This window comes from Dromaius novaehollandiae, chromosome 22 (assembly GCF_036370855.1).
Source record: "Dromaius novaehollandiae isolate bDroNov1 chromosome 22, bDroNov1.hap1, whole genome shotgun sequence".
Taxonomy (NCBI): domain Eukaryota; kingdom Metazoa; phylum Chordata; class Aves; order Casuariiformes; family Dromaiidae; genus Dromaius; species Dromaius novaehollandiae.
The window spans coordinates 9787866-9807004 of NC_088119.1; the positions used below are offsets into that span (position 1 = coordinate 9787866).

The 19139-nt window shown below is 58.2% G+C and overlaps 1 protein-coding gene across 1 annotated transcript; it reads right to left on the minus strand.

Moving 5' to 3' along the window:
• Positions 1 to 268: 268 nt before the first annotated feature.
• On the minus strand, positions 269 to 7994 carry EPOP (elongin BC and polycomb repressive complex 2 associated protein). The gene is made up of 2 exons (XM_064524684.1): positions 7605 to 7994; positions 269 to 6507 (listed from the first exon to the last, which is right to left on the minus strand). Exon 2 carries the CDS (start codon positions 6263 to 6265, stop codon positions 4064 to 4066), a length of 2202 nt encoding a protein of 733 aa, XP_064380754.1. The 5' UTR covers positions 6266 to 6507; positions 7605 to 7994; the 3' UTR covers positions 269 to 4063.
• Between the last annotated feature and the right edge of the window lie 11145 nt (positions 7995 to 19139).

Genomic DNA, 19139 nt, shown 5'->3' on the forward strand with positions numbered 1-19139 from the left:
GACGAACACGTGTCGCCTCGCACAAGTGTCCGGCTGCGACAGTCGTACTCATCTACAGCCGAACGCACACCCTGAGCGCACGCACGAGCACACGACCCAGCAGCCGCAAGCCGCACACACGGTCCCGAGCTGCGGGCAGCGCCGGGGCCCCGTCAATAACCACAGCAGCCAGATGTGCACAGATGCCCGGGCACCGCTATAAATAGCCCCGCGCGCCCGAACGCCCCAGCCCGCCCGGCACGCGCGCAGGGCAAGGATCAGCCAGCTCTGTAAAAAACGTATTTATTTCTCAGCCTAGATTCCATATTGCACGCAGGAATTAACACTTTCATAGTCATATACTTACAACAACTTCAAATAAATAAAGGTACAGTAAATCTAAACAGAAAAACCCAATATGCGGCTGGAAAGAGCAACAGCTCTTTCCTCCCCTTGGTGGATATTTTTAAACACGTGTTTCGGGCCGGGGCACGAGGCAGGAGCAGCCCCGGGAGCTGCAGCATCGGCAGCCGGACGGGCCGGCGCGGGGGCCGTGGGGCAGCGCCTGCCGACAGTGGCCACATGTCGATCCCCCCCTCCGCGCACGCAGCACCCGCTGAGAATAAATTATCCCTGGGCAGAAACGTCCCTGGATCCCGCGTCCAGCGGAGAAGCACCCACAGAGTGACCGACGGCTTGAAACCCGCTGGACTGGGATAGAGGGATGCAAATTTGTAATGATGAAAATATCCAAGCAAATGCAAACTGCTCCGCTTCTTCCCTATTTTGCCAGACGCCGACAGACGCCGGGAGTGGGCCCCGCAGGCCCCCGGCCCGGGCTCCTGCCCGCCACAAGGCCCTGACCCCCCCCAGCCCCAAATAAACCCTTACGAACCAGGATTACAAAGCACCACGCTGTATCCAAGCTGAGATTTTCCTGAGTCTGAAGCTGGCTGCATTTTTAAAAGCAGCCCCCTTTCATAAAAGTTTTATTTTTACAAGAAGATACTTTCATTTTTTTTCTACCTACACAAACATTTTTTTATGAAAAAAATCATTTTTTGCTTCTTTTGCACCCGTTTGGAAATAAAGCAATGTCACTAATGTAATTAAAAAGGTGCCTTTATATCCTTTATGCTATTTTGGTGATGCGAGTTGATTTTTTGCTCAAAAATAGAACTAGTTTGGAGCACTCCAGCCATCCCCTCCTCTCAGCTCTTTGTTTCTTACAGAGGTATTGCTTCTTCCAACAAACTACCGGTTGTGTTTGTTCATTTTTCAAGTCCAAAACACGCTAATTCAGAGAACAGTTTGGGTTTTCTTTTTTTTCCCCGTTCACTTTCCGGGCATCGCCACTCCCCTCAGCAGTCTTTCAGCGGGGGATTGCGAGGAAGATTACTTTGTTTTTCCGGATCGCTCAATTTCTTTGAAACCTGTTTAAGAACAATCGGGGTGATTTTTTTTCTTTCTTTCTTTCTTTCTTTTTATTTTTTGCTGCTGCGAACAGGATGTTTTGCTGCTCGAGGAGCCGTTCAAGGTGTGTTTGTGCGGAAAGTTTTGAGGTATCTTTGTATCGTATTCACAGCCCTGCTACCCCCCCCCCCCGCACTATATACAGCCATATACACACACGCGCGCACTTATCCGCGCGGCAGCAGATAAATATGTGCGTGCATATAGCGTGTGCACGCGTGTGTGTGCACGCACACCGCGCCTGGGAAGAGCTGTGCTTTCCGTGCGCCCCCGCGTACCCACGCGCCTACGCAGAGATACACGGGGGGGGGGGGGGGGGGGGGGGGCCCGCGGCGCAGCTCTGCGCACCCGCGCTGCCCGCGGCGTTATTTCCCCGGCGAAATATTCCTGAGTTGCGGTGCGCGGCCTGAGCCCTGCTGCGGGGCCGCCGCGCAGAGCAGAGCCGAGCAGAGCAGCTCAGCCCCGCGCCCCTGCGCGCCCGCTGGCAGCCACCAGCTCCCCCAACCTCCGCGGGGTTTTTTTTTTTTTTCTCCCCTAAAAATCGCATTTTCCGCCCTCCGGACCCGCTGGCTGAGGAGCGCGGAGGGCAGCGCGGGCGCTGCCGGCGCAGCGGCGGGGGGTGTTTTCCCCTCGGCCCGGTCGCTTTTCCCGCTCCCTTCCCTTCTCCTTGCAATCCCCTGCGCGGGTCGCGGGGACACCGCGGCGGCGGGTTTGCAGGGAATCCGCAGGAAAAAGCAGCCTCCGTTTGCGGGATTTGCGCGGCCGCCTCGGAGGGAGCGAGCGCGGCTGCTGCAGAGCAGCTGTTGAGGGCGGCCCGCGAGTGGGACGTGGCCGCGAAAGAAAAGGTATTTCTACCCCGAACACGCGCGGAGATGTTTTGGTGACCGTCCGCGGCTACGGCTAAAACCTGAACATTTCAGAGACACGAAGAAATCCCAGTCTTCTGCTCAACACGGGAGGAACGGGAGATGGGGCGAAGAAAACAAAAAATTCAGCTAACCAAAAAGCCCGCTAAAAACCAGACTAAAACAAACATTGCTTTTAGCAACAATTCAACAGCTCCAAGAAAAACATTGCTTAATAGATACGAAATATGCTTGGCCTTAAAAATGTCCTTTTTTTTTACCCACTAATGATATTAAACCAAAAATCAAAATCAGCCGTGCAGAGCTGAATATTTTCTTTTCAATTCTGCAATGATTCCTTTTTCCTTTCCTTTCCTTTCTTTTCCTTTTCTTTCCTTTCTTTTCCTTTCCTAGGATACTGCGAAGGATTTTTTTGTGGGGGCCGATTGTTCTCCAGGGGGAAAGGGGGCTGCGGAGGAAAAACAGAAATTCCCCAAGCAACCCGCCGAAGCGGAGGGCACGGCGTGATCCCAGGCAGCGCTCGCCCGGCCTCGGGCTGCAAATATTTTCTGTTGAAAAGAAGGGGGAGAAAAAAAACAAAACCCAAAAAACCCGCATGAGCTTTGATTTGCCTAACATTTCCAAAACAGAGCCGACTTCAGAGAGCCCGTCAGGCTTTGATGCCAAAGTGGGGTGGAAATCACATCAGAAATAGTCAAAAGAGCCAGTTACAAAAACACTGGTTTGTAAGAAAAGTTAAACTGGGATATTATTTCCTTCACAGAGGAGAGAGACATTCCCTGCGCATTCTTCCCCGCATTCCACTTCGGAGCTCGAGAGGGATCAAATCGTCCATCTGTACTCTATTGCTAATGCTCCTGGATCCTATTTCTCGTGCCCATAAAGCTTTTACAGGCCTGCTACCTTTAGGCTATCTGAGTTGGGGTTATTATCCAGCAAACAACTCACTTTTTTTTTAATATACATGCAGCAGTTTCAAATAACTTCCTCTCAAAGCCTCCTGTTTTCTTTTAGCAAACAGAATTTCCTGGTCTTTTTAAAGTTTGTATTTTCTTCCTGCCTCTTAAGTAGACAGAAAACATTACATTACTATTGATGCAGTTATTTGAAATAGCTGCTCCCAATTTTGGTGGGATTGACTCTGACCGAAAAGGAGTGTTTATGCTATATGACATCGTTATTTCTCTCTGCGTGTGATTATTATTAGTTTAATCCAATGCATTTACGGAGGGAAGGGGAGAAATTAGATCTATTCTTTCCTAATTTCGGCTTTTTTTGGCATACAGGAAGGGAGGGATGGCGAGGAGCGGGGCAGGGGCGACGCTCCCCCGCCGGGGCCGCTCTCCCCGGCAGCAGCCCTCCGCCTCCCCCTGCAGCTGCGCGTTTTCCCCCAAATCGCCCCGCTCGGAGCAAAGCACCGCGTTTTGCAGCGGGGGGGGGGCGGGGGGGGGCACATTCCTCCGCCGCCGCCTGGGCTCGGCCGCGTGTTTTACCCTAAACTCGTCGACAAACCCACATCGGACCCTCGCACCCACACGCGGACGGAGCCCCCTCCCCCGGCCCAGCTACAGCCGTGCCCCCCCCGCCCCGGCCCCCGCACGGCTCCTCCGCCGAGCGGCCCCGCGCCGAGGAGGCGGCGGCCCGGAGCCCGGCGGGGCCGCGGGACGGCGGGGCCCGCTCCCCCCGGCCCCGGCCCCGGGCCCGCCCCGCTGCTGGAAACCTTTGCTGCGGGCTGCGCGCTGTCCTTAGAGATCCTCCAGGCCACAGCCCCGGAATTTGAGGCTGGGGGGCACGGGGATGGCGTTGCCCCCCAGGTGCCAGCTCCACAGCGGGTGAGTTTTGGAGAGAGCCCAGGAGTTTTTGACGCCCAGGGAGGAGGCAGGACACAGGTCCCCATCTTCCCCCACGACCAGGGAGGGAATACACGGGAAGTTGCCCATGAGGCTGAAGGAATTCCGAGGCGGGGTTGGCCCGGCGCTGCCGAGGCGTTTGCAATGCGTGTTTCCCTTTTTGGCATTCCTCCTCTGAGCCTTTTGTGGCCTCCCTTTAGAGCAGCTCTGTTGCCTTTCTGCCTCGGCGCCTCTGGCGAGGCGTCTGCGCTTGGCATTCCTTTCCGAGCCATTGCCTCTCAAAGCTTTGTTTGACAAGGTGCCGGGGCTCTCCGCGCTCTTGGAACCGGCGCATTTGAGCTCTGCGGCTTTGCAAGGCTCCGTCCTGCCGGGGCGCAAACTTTTCCCGTCCACGTTGAAGCCCTTCGCGTAGCACCACAGCTTGGACTGCCTGATGAGCCGGTCGAAGTGCTCCCTCCTGGGCTCCGCCGCGGCCCCGGGGGGGCCCGGGCCGGGGCTGCCGGCCGGCTCCTGCGCCGCGGGCCGAGGCGCCGAGCCCGGCGGCGGCTCCCGGGAAGCCGCTCGCGCGGCCGAAGCTGCGCTCGGCCTCTCCGCTTGGTCGCTGGGGCCTAACGAGGCTCTATTGTTCGAGGCATCTTTGTGCAAATCCTTCCCTTTGGCGCAGGGCTCCGCGTCCCCAAAGCCGCCCTGCTTTTGTTGCGGATCCCCCCCAGGGGTGCTGCTCGGGGAGGGAGGGGGGGAGGAGGAGGAGGAGGAGGAGGAGGAGGAGGAAGGGGAGGCCTCCTGCTTTGCGTACAGCTCCGGCTGCGGCTGGGCCCCCGAGCCCAGCGCTGGAGCCGGGCTCAAACTTTCCAAAGTTGATGCTCGCAAAGTCCTGGCCCAGAGCTGCTGCGAGAGGAAGAGGAGGCCGGGGTCGGGGCGCAGGGCTTTGCCCGCGCTCGGGGGCGGCTCCGCGGCCCGCTCGTCCCCGGGGGGCTCCCGGGGGGGCTGCGGCTGGAAGCGGGGCAGGGCCGCCTGCCTGTACCGGGTGCTCTGCACCGAGTCCCCGCTGCACAGCGAGCTGCTCTCCGACTCCGAGGAGCTGCCTTCCTCGCTGCTGCACGACGTGTCCCCTTCCTCCTCCTCCTCCTCCTCCTCCTCTTCCTCCTCCTCCGAGGAGTCGCTGGAGGTGGCGGGGCTGGACCCGCCGAAGTCCAGGCTGGAGTCCGAGTCGCTGGAGTAGCCGGCGGAGGTGCCCTGCCGCTTGGAGCCGGGGAAGGCGGCGGCGCGGCCTTTCCTGGCGGCGCCGGGGCCCCCCTGGGCCGCGAAGAGCCCCTGGGCGCAGCAGGGGCCCCGCTTGCGGCCGCCCGGCTCGGCGAGCGCGGCCGGCGGCGCGGCGGGGTGCGCGGCCGCGGCGCGGAGCAGCGCCAGCTCCCGCGGGCCGCCGCCGAGGACGCCGGCGAAGAGGCCGCCGCGGCCGGGCAGGCCGAGGCCCCTGCCGGCGCGCGGCGCCCGCTCATGGCCGGGGAAGGCCCGGTGCAGCGGCGGCGGCAGCAGCGCGGCCGGCGCCGAGCGCGCCTTGCCGAAGCCGGGGGGCAGCTTGGGGCGCCCGGGCGCCGCGGGGCCGCGGCAGGCGCCGGCTCGGCAGGGCGGCAGCAGCTGGGGCCGGGGGCAGGCGAAGAGCTCCCCCGGGTCCGGCAGCAGCAGCTGCTCCCTCCTCTTGCTCTTCCTTTTCCTCTTCCTCCTGCGGGGGCTGAGGCTCTTGCAGGAGGTGCAGAGAGCCTCCAGGTCCGCCTTGGATATGAGCGAGCATTTCACCGCGCGGGTGGGCACGGAGTTGATGGCTTTGAGGGTCCGGAGCTCCTTGAGATCGCAGCGTCGGCTCTTGATCTTTAAGGTTTCCATCTTCTTGCTGATGGTGGTCCTGGGGATATCCTTAAACAGGTCGCTGAGGACCTGGGCCAATGCAAACATCTGGGTGCCATTGATCTGTAAGTATCCCAAGTTTATCCCTTCGATTTCTTGATAGCCAGCATGAAAATCCCCCGGCCTGGCTTCCCCATTGTAATCCATGGTGGTTGGAACAATTCCGAAGGTCCCTTCGCAGGTCAGGAACATTTTGCAAGGAGCATTTACTTTGTCTCTTTCAAAGGGGGCATTGAAAATAAGGACATATTTGTTTCCACTCCCTGATCACACATCCCTACCCCTCCGGAGAGGTGGGGGAGGGGGGAGGGAAAAAAAAAAAAAAAAGCCAAAGCAGTCGATCTCCCTTTCAAATGCTCCAGTCAATGGTTTGCAACATCTTCCAAACACCCCGTTCCTCCTCCTGTACTGGGGCTTGACTCCTCGTCTTCCCCCTCCCCAGCAAAAAAGAAAGAAAGAAAAATACAGAAGTCAAACATCTTGCATCCTCTAGGCTCTGCCCTGCCACTTCCCACCCCGCGTACGCGCACACCACCTTCCACTTCAAAAATAATCTCTTTCGGGGGGGGGGGGGGGGAGGAATCAACAAGCACAGACCCCCCTTTGCTGTGCAAAGCCACTGAGGTGCTTAAGCAAACAAAGCTACCGGCAAGGGGGTGGAAGGGAAAAAATGGTAGCGGAGGGGCTGCTGCGAGGAGGGGAGGAAGGCGCCCGGAGCGCGGCGCTCCCACCGCCCCGGCCCCGGCCCCGGCCCCGGGCCCCGCTCGCGGCGCGGCGCAGCCGAGGAAACACCCCGGCGAGCCATTCCGGCGACCCGCGAGCTGATTGGGCGCTCGCGCCTTGTGATGTCACAAAACCCCAACATTTCTCACGCGCACCCCCGCGCCAGCCTCACAGCCGCGGGGCCGCGGCGCCCTCCGCCCCGCGCCGCCCGCCCCGGCCCCGGCCCCGGCCCCGGCCCCGGCCCCGGCCCCGGCCCCGGCTCCCCCGGCTCCAGCCCCGGCCGGGCCTCCGCGACCGCTCCCGCTCGCGGTGAAAACCCCTTGCAACCGTGGCGAAACACAGCCGCACACAATAGACACAGCCACATACAACACCCCCCCCCCTCCTCTTTTTTTTTTTAAATACGCCGTTTTCCGAGGTGATTTTAACGCCGTTAAGAACCTTCGCGTAGCAGCTCTCAGCGTGCCTCTGCTTTGTTTCGCGCTGGATCCATTTTTACCGTGTTCGTGAAGGCTCGTTTTAAGAGGTGTTTCTGTGCTTTCCAAAATTTATCTAATTCCTCTGGGATGGGTGTGTGTGTGTACGTATATATTTAATAAACCGTGAAGGATTTTACTCTTAGCGAGTTGTTCAAAACGATCGACTCTGTAACAATTCATCATTCACACCGAAATGGAACGCTTATTAATTGCCAATTACTATATTTATTATCTCGAGCGAGCACAGACTGCAGCCTAGTATCAACGATAACACGAGCAACAGTACGAATAAAAGCAAGGCAAAGATACGTATATTCCTTTTTACTCACACGCTTTCCGTATTCACTTCTCATCTTTTTCTTCCAAAATCTCCTTTAAAAAGAAAAAAAAGAAAAAAGAAAGAAAAGGAGGGGGAAAGGGGAATTCTTTCGCATGCCTTTGCGCGCTGCTTAAGTTTATTTCAAACTTTAAGTCCCGAGATTTCTTCGGCATTTGGTAGGTCGCTCCTGCATTACAAACCCGGCGAGGTTTTCCCAAAAGGAAGATTGCAGATTTCTGCCTCCGAAGGGGGAAGAGGAAAAAAAAAACCCTACCCAGCCCGGGGCTCTATTGTCCCGTCCCCTCTATTTCTTTATAAACCTGAAGCTACTCGAGCGAAATGAGTGAAGCCACGGAGGCTGGACTAAGTGATTTTAACTCCCTGCTCAGGAGGCTTATTTTGGGGAAACAGTTACCTCGGAAACCTTTTGGGGGGAAGGGAAGCTGCAGCTCTGCAGCGCATGCTGTTCCCTTTCAAGCCTCGTCTGTCTCCCACATGAAAAGTTGCTTTTAGTCTTCCCCTGCTTTTTTGTGGTTCAAATGGCAAAATCTGAGTAATTTGATAATAATAATTTGTTAAACTATATGTATAATCAACCACAAATGATCCCGATTTAGAAACAATCCCATAGGAGGAGGAGGAGGAAGCACATTCCTGAGTATGTGTGTAAAAAAAATCAAAATAACTCTGACATTGCCTTTAATTTGGGAGTGGAGATACCTGATTTGCATTTACCTTCTCGATTACTCGACGAGAGTCGGGTCTAGCGCGCAGGCGAGCCGATAACCGTATCGATTTTGTTAAAGAAGAAATCAATGGAAGGATTTTTCCCCTTTACAACAGACATGTGCGCGCACACCCGCCCCACAAACTAATGGCCTTGCTAAGAAAAGAAAATGCCACATTCTCCAGATCTGGCTGTATTAAACCAGCACATTTCACCCTCAGTTTCCACAGGCAGAGTTTCCTGTGAGTAAAGGTCTGCCGTCCAACACAAACACGAAATTCCTCTTTGTTTGGGCAGAGGGGAGGGGGAACAGTTTGCATCGCAGTGGACGGAAAGCGGCCGGTTAGCGGATACTGCAGCTTGTTGCTGCGAGCGGTGCGTGTGTCGGTGCGGGCTGCTGCGAGAGACCACAAAAAAGTCCTATTTGCACGAAGTGGGTCAGCCAGACTGGAGTTTCCCTTCGCAAATAAGAAGGGAGATCCGTGGTATTTTTGTTTCCACATAAAGCTAGAGCCATTTTACCTATACGCCGAGCACTGCGCTATGCCAGACGGGAGGAGGAGTGCGGGGTGGGGAGAAAGCTGGCATATAACGTCCCTGTCCGATGTGGCTAATGCAGCTCCGGGGTTTATGAGGGGTCTTGTAAAGAAAATACAAGTTCGAGCAACACAATAAACCGTTTCTGGTCGCTTGTAGGGCTTTATATAGGACGTAGAGACCCCTGGTCGCAAGCCAGAAAGAAACAGGGCTCGGAAGCCACACGCAGGCAAATGTATAGATATGTCATATCGCAGTGGATCTCTGCTAACAGGAACAAAATTAGCCAATGTTTTGGCTGTGGATAAAGTACAATATAGAATATGTGTGTGTGTGCGTTGATGCCTGCACGCAGACACGCCAGCCCTACGCAGGACATACGGATACTGCCCAAATATATACATTAAGTCTGGGGCAGGGCATTCGCAGCCAGGGTGCTCGTTCACGCGCAAATGCATTTTAGTAGCACCGTAACTGCTCTCTGCTTCTGCTCCGAGCGTCCTTGCTGATAACGCCGTGGGTCACTTGCTGTATGCATAATGCCGAGCATGTTCCCCCTCGCCGTATCACCTTCACCGCTGAATTATAAATTCATAGAGGAGCTGACAATTATTAGGCGGGTGGCGGCTCCTACACTGCTCCGTGTTCGCTGTTAGCCTCGCTGCAGGCCCGACAGCGAAACGGCCACGGGCTGGGCTGCTCCTGCTGCCCCGAGCAGCAGCTGGGGCCCCGCGGGGAGGGCGGGGGGGGCCGAGGCCGGGGCGCTGCCAGGGCAGAGCAGCCCGCGGGGTCCCCGCAGTGCCCCGGTCCCGGAGCAGCCCTGGGAGCTTCCTCCCTTATACCTGTCACCGCTGGCTGTTTCCGCAGGAAGCAATAAAAGTTATCGGGTTATTGGGAAATGCCCGTTTCCAGGGATCCCGGAGGCGCTGGGTCCGCTGCAGGGACCCCCCCCCCCCGCCCTTTCCCCACCCCTCTCGCCTCGCTGGGGCGGTGGAGGAGGGGGGGGATGTGCACAGGCCATCGGCAAAGCAAAGGGGGGGGCGGCTCCCCCGGTCCGCGCTGGTGCCTGAGTCCACGCGCGGGGGGAGGGCGGGGGGGCCGCACCCCGGGTTCCCCCCAGCCCCGCACCAGCTCCGCGCTGCGCCCTGGCCTCCGCCCCGCGCCTCGGTCCCACGGCGGGGGGGCCCCGCGCAGGAATAAAGCCCGAGGCTCCCAAACGCCCCCCCGGGCAGGGAGAGGCGCGGAGCAGCTTTCGGGGGGCCGGGGGGGGGCGGTTCCCGTTGGTTTCTCAGTGCTTCATTTTCCCATTTAACCCGGTGCAAAGAATCGAAGTTTGGGGGAGGAAGAGGAGGAGGAAGCTCCGGCCGGTGTGGCCGGACCCACTTGGGAGGCAGCGCGGCGGGGGGGCAGCGAGGCGCCCGGAGCTCAGCCCCCCCCCGCCCCGGGTCCGAGCCCTTCGCGGGGAGCGGGCGAGCGGGCGGCGGGGGGGGGGAGGCGGGCGAGGGGCAGGTGCGGGCGGGGAGGGGGGAGGGCAGCGAGCGCGGTGCCCCGCGAGCCCGGCCTCGGGGAGAGGCTGCGCCAGATTCACTGCGAAAAGGGATCAGAAACTGGTACCGGTCCCGCCGAATTACACCGATGTGCAGAACCGCCTTACACTTTTTGTGAGAAGAGACAAATCCCATAAAATCGAGCAGCAAACCCGATGCGGATGCTGGAGGTTCCCAGCGCAGGGGACGGCAGGGCCGCGGCCCTCCGCAGCGCGACCCCCCCGCTGCCCCCTCCGCAGCCCCCGCCCAGAAACCCAGTGGGGGGCTGCAATTCCCCCCCCCCCCATCTGGGGCAGGAGGGGGGTTTGCCCCCGTGGCAGGATCAGGCCCTGTGGAGGGAGCGGGGAAGCCCCTCGCCTCCGGCACGAGGGCTCTTTGCTGCCTGCAGAGTTTCCAGGTAAATGCCGCAAAATGCTGTTTCATTCCCAGGGTCTGCGAAAGCCCCGCGGGGCCCGGCCGCCCCCCCGCACCGCTGGAGACCCCCGATGTTTTTCCATCGGGGCAGTAACTCCCGCAGGCGCTTAAACTGCCCGGGGTGAAATTATTTCTGCAAATGGCCTGGTGCCCCCCCTCGCGTGGGGGCTGCGAGTGGCTGCGAAACGGCCCCGCTGCCTCCCGGAGCCCCTCGGTGCTGCCGGCGGCGAGGGGCGGCGAGAGCCGCGGGACCCGCGCACGGGCCGCGCTCCCCCCTCGCCCGGGACAGCTCGTCTCGGGATTTCTCCTCCTCAGAAAGTTTCTGCTCTGCGGATAGCCTGCGATTCACGGTTAATGCGAGCACCGAAAACTGCCTCTCCGTCCTCAGTCTAAACTTCGAGTGCATCGCATCACTTCTTAAAAATATTTCAATAAATCCCACTAATGGGAAAAGAGCTCCTGAATTCAGCTCTTTATTTATTTCCATATTCATAACAGCATTTCGGAAAAGCAGAGGCTGAAGACATTAGCAAAGCACGGAGCTTTCCGAGGATGCACGTTTGTAGGCGAGGGGGCTGTGTAATCCACGGCGAGTCTGTGCTGGGATACGCGGGCCGGTATAAGCAGAGGGTGGTTCGTACTGGATTTTTCTCCTTAGGTGCTACCCGGTGCGAAGAAAAGCAGTACTTAGGGACAATTTATAAAGATGCAAATCCCGCTCCGCTGCCTTTTGTTTAAAAATACAAAGAGAGAAAAGTGCTGTTTCGCGGGGAGGCTCCGCTCGCACCTCCCCGCTCGCAGGCGCGGACGGTCGCCGCTGCCGCTCCCTTCTCCCCTCCGCAAAAAAAGGAGAAAACATCCAGAAAACGTGCAGTCTGGTGAAGACTGCGGGGTTTAAAGTACAGCAGGGGCCTAGGGAGAGAAACAGATTGCTTGGGAGCAAATGGTGCCACGGCGACCGCAGCGAGCGGGCTCGGAGGAAGACGCGGGGCGAGCCGAGCCCCGGCCCCGGCCCCGCAGGACGCGGCGGCTGGTTCTTAATCAGCTGAGCCGTGCTTTCTGCCTCCCCCCTCGCAGGGCTTTCCTGGCGTGGGAGGAGGGTCCCAGCTCGGGGAGTTAAAAACGCGCCCATCCCTGCGCTTACTTTAAACATCCCGAGGTCACTCTTTCTGCAGGGCTTTCTGCTTTATTTCTGTCTTCCCTAATAAACAGTCTTTCACCATCCTCTAACAAAGAAACCGCATTTTCTAGAGAGCAGCTGAAGGGAATTATACAGTAATAAACACCGCCGTCTGAGAAAAATATGTTTGTTTGTTTTCCTAAGCAAATACAAGTAAATGGTTGCAAGAGGGTCGCTTCTCCCGCGAAACCCCGCGGAGCAGCGCGGAGCCGCGGGGACGAGGGATGCGAGGGGCGGCCGGGGGGAGACCTCCATTTTCCTGCTGCCTTGCCCAAGTCGTTTTTTCCCCGACGATTTTAAAGATTATTTTTTGTGGCGTCGGAGAGAAATGTGTGTCTTTCAGAAAACAGCAGACTTCTAAGAAAGAGGAAAGAGGAGTTTGTAGATGGAAGATTTCATGCCTCGGTCTTAAAGCCAGCAGAGAATTTGCATTATTCTTCCGTCGCCTTTTGATGTTTCCCATATTACATTGTGATTTGGTTGTTTCTGCTCTCCTTGCTTAATCCACGCTCTCACTCCTTTTACACGGGAACATTTAGTTATAAAATGTTTGCAGATTATTAAATGATAAACCCAGAGGATTTTGTCTTTAACAAATTTCATCTGAATAAAACTTAATTCGTGGAGGGTTTTTTTAATCTAGCCCAGATAAACCAGGAAAAGTCTCTTATTATGTCTAAACCATTGATTTACTACTAACACATTATTTTTATCACCGGTTTGGTATAGAACTAAAAGAATACTGGAAAATACTTTTTTTTTTTTTTTGCTAAGATGAGCTTAACCCAAAACTATTCCTTGCCATTCCGTGAGTTCTGTTATCCTTAAAATTAAAGGCAATGCAAAGCAAGAAAGCAACAAGCTTTCAGTTTTTTTGTAAGATAGAGAATGGTCTTGGATATTGCCCTTTCCCTCAAAGAATCTTTGAGAAACATTTATCAATTCTTATTTAAATTGCACGCAAACTCATACCTACAGCGCTTCTCCCTTCCTGCTCGAATGTTATATCTTAAAGCAATTATGAATTAAAATTCCTCCGGGGAAAACAGATCCTCTCGGCGCATTTTTAAACTGTGTTAAGTTTCGTGTTGCCAAACTTTAAAAGGAAAAACTTTTTTTTTTTTTTTAGCTTTTACAAAGTATTTCTCCTGCCTGTTATTGATTGACAAGTTTATTATTATTATGAATGGATTCTCCCATTTCCCAGTCCTCTTCAAGGCCTGATGTGGATTGAGAGCCTGACCAGTTGCTTATTGACCCATGATGGCTATACAATGACCCCGCTGCCCCCGGCGTGACCCGCGGACCCCGGGAGGACCCGGCCCGGCAGAGCGGGGCTCAGATATGCAAAGTCGGGGCTTTATGGGTTTGCGGAGGGGAGGGGGAGGTTGCAAGTGGGCGAGGGTTTCATTAACAAAAATGTGTTTACGGTAAATAAGAAGGCAAAGGGGCTGCTTAGAGGAACATGGCCTGAAGAACCGCGGCTACCTTCTGCAGGGGAAAGGCTGGGAGCATCGGAGCCGTTTTTACGCCAACATATGCCTAATTGGTACAATAAAAGGAGGAAGGCTGACACTCGCCCTGCCAGGTCTCCTCGCTGCCGGGTGACACTCAGCAACTACTGCTCGATTTCGAAAAGTTACCGAGTTTGCTCCGGTTTGAAATCGCAGCCTCCCTCGGAGAGGAAAAGAGGGAAAAACAGAGAAAATACCCAATTGCATCTCGGTTGTTTTTTCCTCTCTCTCTTTACATACACGTGGGGGGGGGGGTGTCTGTGTGCTCCCAAAAAGGGAGAGCTGTACCCCGCTTTCGTGCCAAGCTCTGATAATTACACAAGGGGAGGACGCGAGGCCTTTAAAGAAGTGATCAGCAGCGGTGAATTAAACAACAAGGCTGGGGTGGAGATCGGTATTAATGCCCAACCTCTGTCTTTTTATGCACTAAGCGAGGAAATGAGGGTGAAAGCCATCTCCTCCCACCCTGGGGCCGCGGCCTCCCCGAGTCGCCGCTGGACGCGGTTTGCGGGCGCCGCCGCTTCCACGAGCGGAGCGGAGCCCCTCGCTGCGTCCCCGCTGCCCGCCCTCGCCCCTCCTTTAATGGAGATACAGTTGTTTAAATAATTCCCTCTTCCCAAAACAAATGCAGGAGAACGAGAGCTCATTTTTTATCCTAATTGATGGATCGCGGAAGACAAGCCTTTGAAGAAGACGGCTGACAGCAGTGGGAGATACGCGGAGCATCTGGGTCAGATAGGTATAAAGCGAAGAGCAACCTGCATTCTTCGCGAGGCCGGACGCCCTCAGATTATCAACCCCCGCGATTGCTTTTGATTTTGCCATAAAAACAACAGCAGCAGCAAGTTGTTCTGACACTCTCAAAACATCTGGATTGTAAAGTTTGCTGGTTTCTGGCAACAGCAACAACAACAATAATAAAAGCTCTTGCCGAGCGGGCAAATCCCACGGGTTTCCCCAGGGCTTCGGCTCGACCCGGCCGCGGGGTTTGCTCTGCCGTGGGGCAGAAAACGTGCGTGGGTGTGACGGTGCGTGTGTGTGTGCGTGCGTGTGTGTGATGGTGTGTGATGGTGTGTGTGTGTGTGTGTGCGTGTGTGTGTGTGTGCACCGCCTGCACCACACGCGTGATCCGGGGCTAAGTGCACAAGTTGTCCATGTCCGAGGATAAAAACTCGGGTCTAGCAGGTTCCCGCCCCAGTGCTCACGCGTGTACGTGCAAACCCAGCAGATCCGGGGACGGGCAGTCCGTGTGCGCCTGCAAATGCCCCGAGTTTGGATGCAAAACTGCATCTTGAGCGGCGGGAGAGGTTTGTAGGCACGGCCACAGCCTGTGCACAGCACACACACACACACACACACACACACACAGGGGTGTGGGGTCAAACGCGCCCCCCCCGTGTCTCCCAGGCGCTGCCGGAGCCTCTCCCCCCCCTCCACCCCCGGGAGGACCCGGGCAGGAGCTGCCATTCCGCCACCGAGCCGGGTCAAACCGGGCAGTTTGGTGATAAAAAATACCGAAAGGCCGAGAATTGTCCTGAATTACTTTTCTCGGATGACCCCGAGCCCAGTGCGCGTGTGTGGAAGGAGGTCGCATCTGTTCGTCCTTATTCGAGTTTATTATTATTTTTTAGCACCATCGTATCTCCCGGGTGCCGAGCGGTCGTTTCGGAGGTCCTAAGACGCGAAGGGAAACGTCGGCACCGAGCAGGGAAGCAATGAAATAGGAAATATTGACATGGCACCACGAAGTGGCACCTCGGCGTTGGCTGCGGCTCGTAGGAGCCGCCAGGCAGGAGGGGGCGGCCCGGGGCTGCTCCCCCCCCCTCGCCGCTGCCCCCCGGGCCCGGGGGTGGGAGGGGTCTTGCCTTGCTTTTCCCTCGCCGCTAAATAGAGATGAAACAAAGCGATGGTTTGGGGGGAGCGACTTGGAGGGATGCGATGGGGCTGCTGCGGGGGGACCCGCTGAAACCGCCGGTCCCCGGGGCAGCGGCACCGGGACGGGGGGACGGCGGGGACCGGGACAGCGGCCCCGGCGGGTCGGCCGGTAACGGGACGGGGCTCCGAGCAGGGGCCGTCGCGGCAGCCCGCTGCGGGCACGGGGCTGCCCGGGGGAGCCGGAGCCCCGCGGCCGGGGAGCTGCTGTCCCCAGGGCGGCGGCGACACCGGGGCGAGGCGCTGGCGGCTCTTCCCGGGACACCTTCTCTCCCAGGGAGCGTTTCCCCTTCCCCCGCTCCCTCCGCCCCCGCTCTGCCTCCTTCCAGTTAATTTTCCCTTCGGTGCTTGTCAGGGGGGAGCCCATAGAAACGAGACCCCCCCGGCTGCTGCAGAAAGCCGGGTCAGTACCAGCGCCGAAGCGCAAAGAAGAAACTGTCCCGGCCCCTCCCCAAAGCAGCCCCCTCCCCAAAGCAGCCCCTGCCCCGGGCCGGCCCCCTCCCAGCCCTCCCTCCCCCGCACCGGCGCTTCGCAGGCAACTTTCGCCTCCGGCGGAGCTTGACGGGTCCTGCTGCACCTGGCAAAACCCGGAGGAGCCTCTGGGCCGCCCCCTCCCCGGGAGAGGCCGGTGCCCGGCGGGCCGGGGCTGCCCCGGGGGCGGCAGGGTTTGGGGCGCGCTGCCCCCCCGCTGCCCCGCTCCGCACCCGCGGGGCCGCTGCGGACCGGCGGGGCAGAGGCACCTGCGGGCCGGGACCCCGCGCCCCCCGGCAGCACCGGCCTCGCCCCTCGCTCCGCTCCCGGCGGCCCCTCCCGGCTCGGGAAGGTCTCCCAGCCCCGGCGAGGCCGCCGCTTTCCCCGCTCCGCTGCTCTCCGCGCCGGCCGGGACCCTGCCGCGGCTCTGCCCGCGCCGCCGCCTCCTCCTCCTCCTCCTCCTCCTCTTCCTCCTCTCCTCGCTCCTCCTCCTCCGGGGGGGCCGGAGCCCGGGCCGCGGGGGCCGCTCCCGGCTCGCCCTCCGCCCCCGCCGCCGGCACCGCGGCCTGCCCGGGCCCGGGGGGGCACCGGCCGCCGGGGCAACCGCGAGATGCTGGCGCCCTCCGGAGGCCTCCCGCCGCGGGCAGAGCCCGGGCACGCGTTTGGGGCGAAAAAGGGCATTTTCCGGCTCGCCCGGCAGAGGTCCCCGGCGCCCTTCCCACGGGCGGCCGGGCCGGGGCCGCCCGCAGCGCTTTAGCCCCGGGCTCCCCCCGCGCTCGGCGCTCAACGCCGTTCACCCAAACCGCCAAGATTCCCGTGCAGAAGAGGCCCTCGAGGGGCAAATACCCCCCCAAACCCGCCGCACTGCGCGTTACGTCTGCCCGACTGTTCTGTCTTCCTAAGTGACTCGGTTTGCTGCGACACCACGATGTTTCTGCAAACCCAGTCCAATTTTCAGTTTCAGGTCTTCTGGCTATTTTTGTAATCCCACTGACAACGAGCGAAAGAAAGAAAGAAACCAAGAAAGAAAGAAAGAAACCAATAAAAAAACCAAGAAAGAAAGAAAGAAACCAAGAAAGAAAGAAACCAATAAAAAAAAACAAGAAAGAAAGAGACCAAGAAAGAAAGAGACGAGAACACGGTGGGTTTGTCTATATTAGGAAAATACTGTAAATACAACGCTGTATTTGTGCTAATCCCTCGCATAGACACACTACAGGTGCTTAGGTCAGTTTATCTTAATGTAGTAAATAACCAGACTGAATTAATTAAGGTAAGTATTAATAAAAACTGGGCAAAATACGCCTGAATCAGGTTTTGCACGGGTGTGATTCACCAGCGGAGTCCGGTCGGTACAAAAACATCCGTCTGGACCCTTGTCCCGAAGTAGCTCGGGCGGCCTTGCCCTCGGAAATCCTCGCACCCAGATTTTCGACACTTTCAGAAATCATTCACGGGTCCGGGCAAAAATATTTGAGCATTTAGATAGATAGGCATGTTTTAATCATGGCTAAACGGATTTAATCTGGGTATTAGTTCCTCGTGACTTAGGCTGAGAACATGAGGGCCGTATTTGGACGCCTCGGCTCTCCCCGGGAAGCACCGGACAGAAAAGCGGTCCCGGTGACTCCGCACGAGCTGTTTTGGGAGCGAGCCGCAGGGACGTCAGAGTTTGGCCTTTGATTTTCCAGGGGACAAGATGACTCACCAGTGACTAAGTGACAAGTTACAACCTCAGAATTTCTGATGAGTAACAGGGCGTGTAAGAACATCGTCCAACTCGCTCTTAGCGGCCGCTGGATAGAGGCGCGATGAAGAGGGTGATGCTCACGGCGATGCAGGCTGCCGGCGTCCAGGAAAATCAGCAGCGTTACCAGCAAAGGAAACAGTCGCTTCCTCTGACAAGCAACTAGGAGGTTCATAGCAAACAGGCACCTCAGAGCGGCCCATGCAAATCTCCCAAGAGCAGCGAGCAGAGGGTGGGGGTTGGGCTGTGCTTGCTTTGCCGTCCCCGGAGGTCTCACTGCAGACCAGAGCCCCTCCCTCGCTACGGAGGTGCGGGAGGGTGCGCGCAGCCCCCCCGGCCCCGGCCCCGGGGGTCCGGTGGGGACCAGGCAGGGAGGGAGGGAGGTGGGTAGGTAGGTGGGTAGATGGATGGATGGATGGATGGATAGATAGATGGATGGATAGATAGATGGATGGATGGACGGACTGATAGATTCATGGATGGCTAAGTAGATGCACAGATAGACGGATGGATGGGTACATGGATAGATTGATTGATTGATACATGGATGGATGGATGGATAGATTATTGATAGATATGTGGAAAGATAGACAGATGGATAGATGCATGAATGGATAGACAGAAAGACTGATAGACGGACAGATTGAGTGCTTGCTTGATCGATAGATGGACAGACAGATGGACAGACAGACAGATGGACAGGCGCACGGCTGACGCACAGACAGACAGACGTGCTCCGGGGAGGCGCATCGCCTCTGCCGTCTGTGGGGCGGGCGGGGGGCGCCTCGACCCAGCCCCCGGCCCCCCCCGCGGCGGCCCCGGGGCGCCGCTTCCTGCCGGTGCCGGTGCCGGTGCCGGTGCCGCCCCCGCCGCCGCCCGCGGCGCCGCGCGGGGCAGGATGTCGTCGCCGAACCGCAGCGCTGCCGCTCGCGGCCCGAGAAGCCGCCGAGCGCTTCCTGCCGCCGCGCACGGGGCCCCGGCAGCTCCCGCCCCGCGCCCGCCCCGGGCTCCCTCCCCCCGGGCCCCTCCCGGCCCGCACCCCCCCCGCACCGGCGCGGAGAGCGGGCGCCCGGGGCGCGTTTCCCCGGGCACGGCAGGGAGCCGGAGGGAGCCGGGGTGCAGCTGCCGCCGCCGGCCGTGCAGAGAGCGTGCGGAGCAGCAGAGCTTTGTGCAGCTCCGTGCACGGCCTCCTCTGCAGAGCTCTGCAACGGGCTCTTTTGCATGCTGGAAACCAGCTTGAGAGGTCATTTAAATATATACACATGCATATATACACCTATGTATACATACACATATATATATGCAGCCTGGGAGGGGGGAGGAGGAAGAACGACCCTGTGCAGATTCAGCGCCCAGGAACACGCACAGCCTCCACCCACGGGCCCGTCCCCGTCCCGTGCGGCCTCCCCTGCCCTGCGCTGCCCGGGTGTTTCAGCCCCGGGGAGGCAGCGGCGACCTGGAACAGCCGCTTGCTTT

Bases quoted from the DNA above. Each gene is read 5' to 3' on its own strand.
- EPOP (XM_064524684.1), bottom strand. From the start codon at position 6,265: ATGTTCCTGACCTGCGAAGGGACCTTCGGAATTGTTCCAACCACCATG.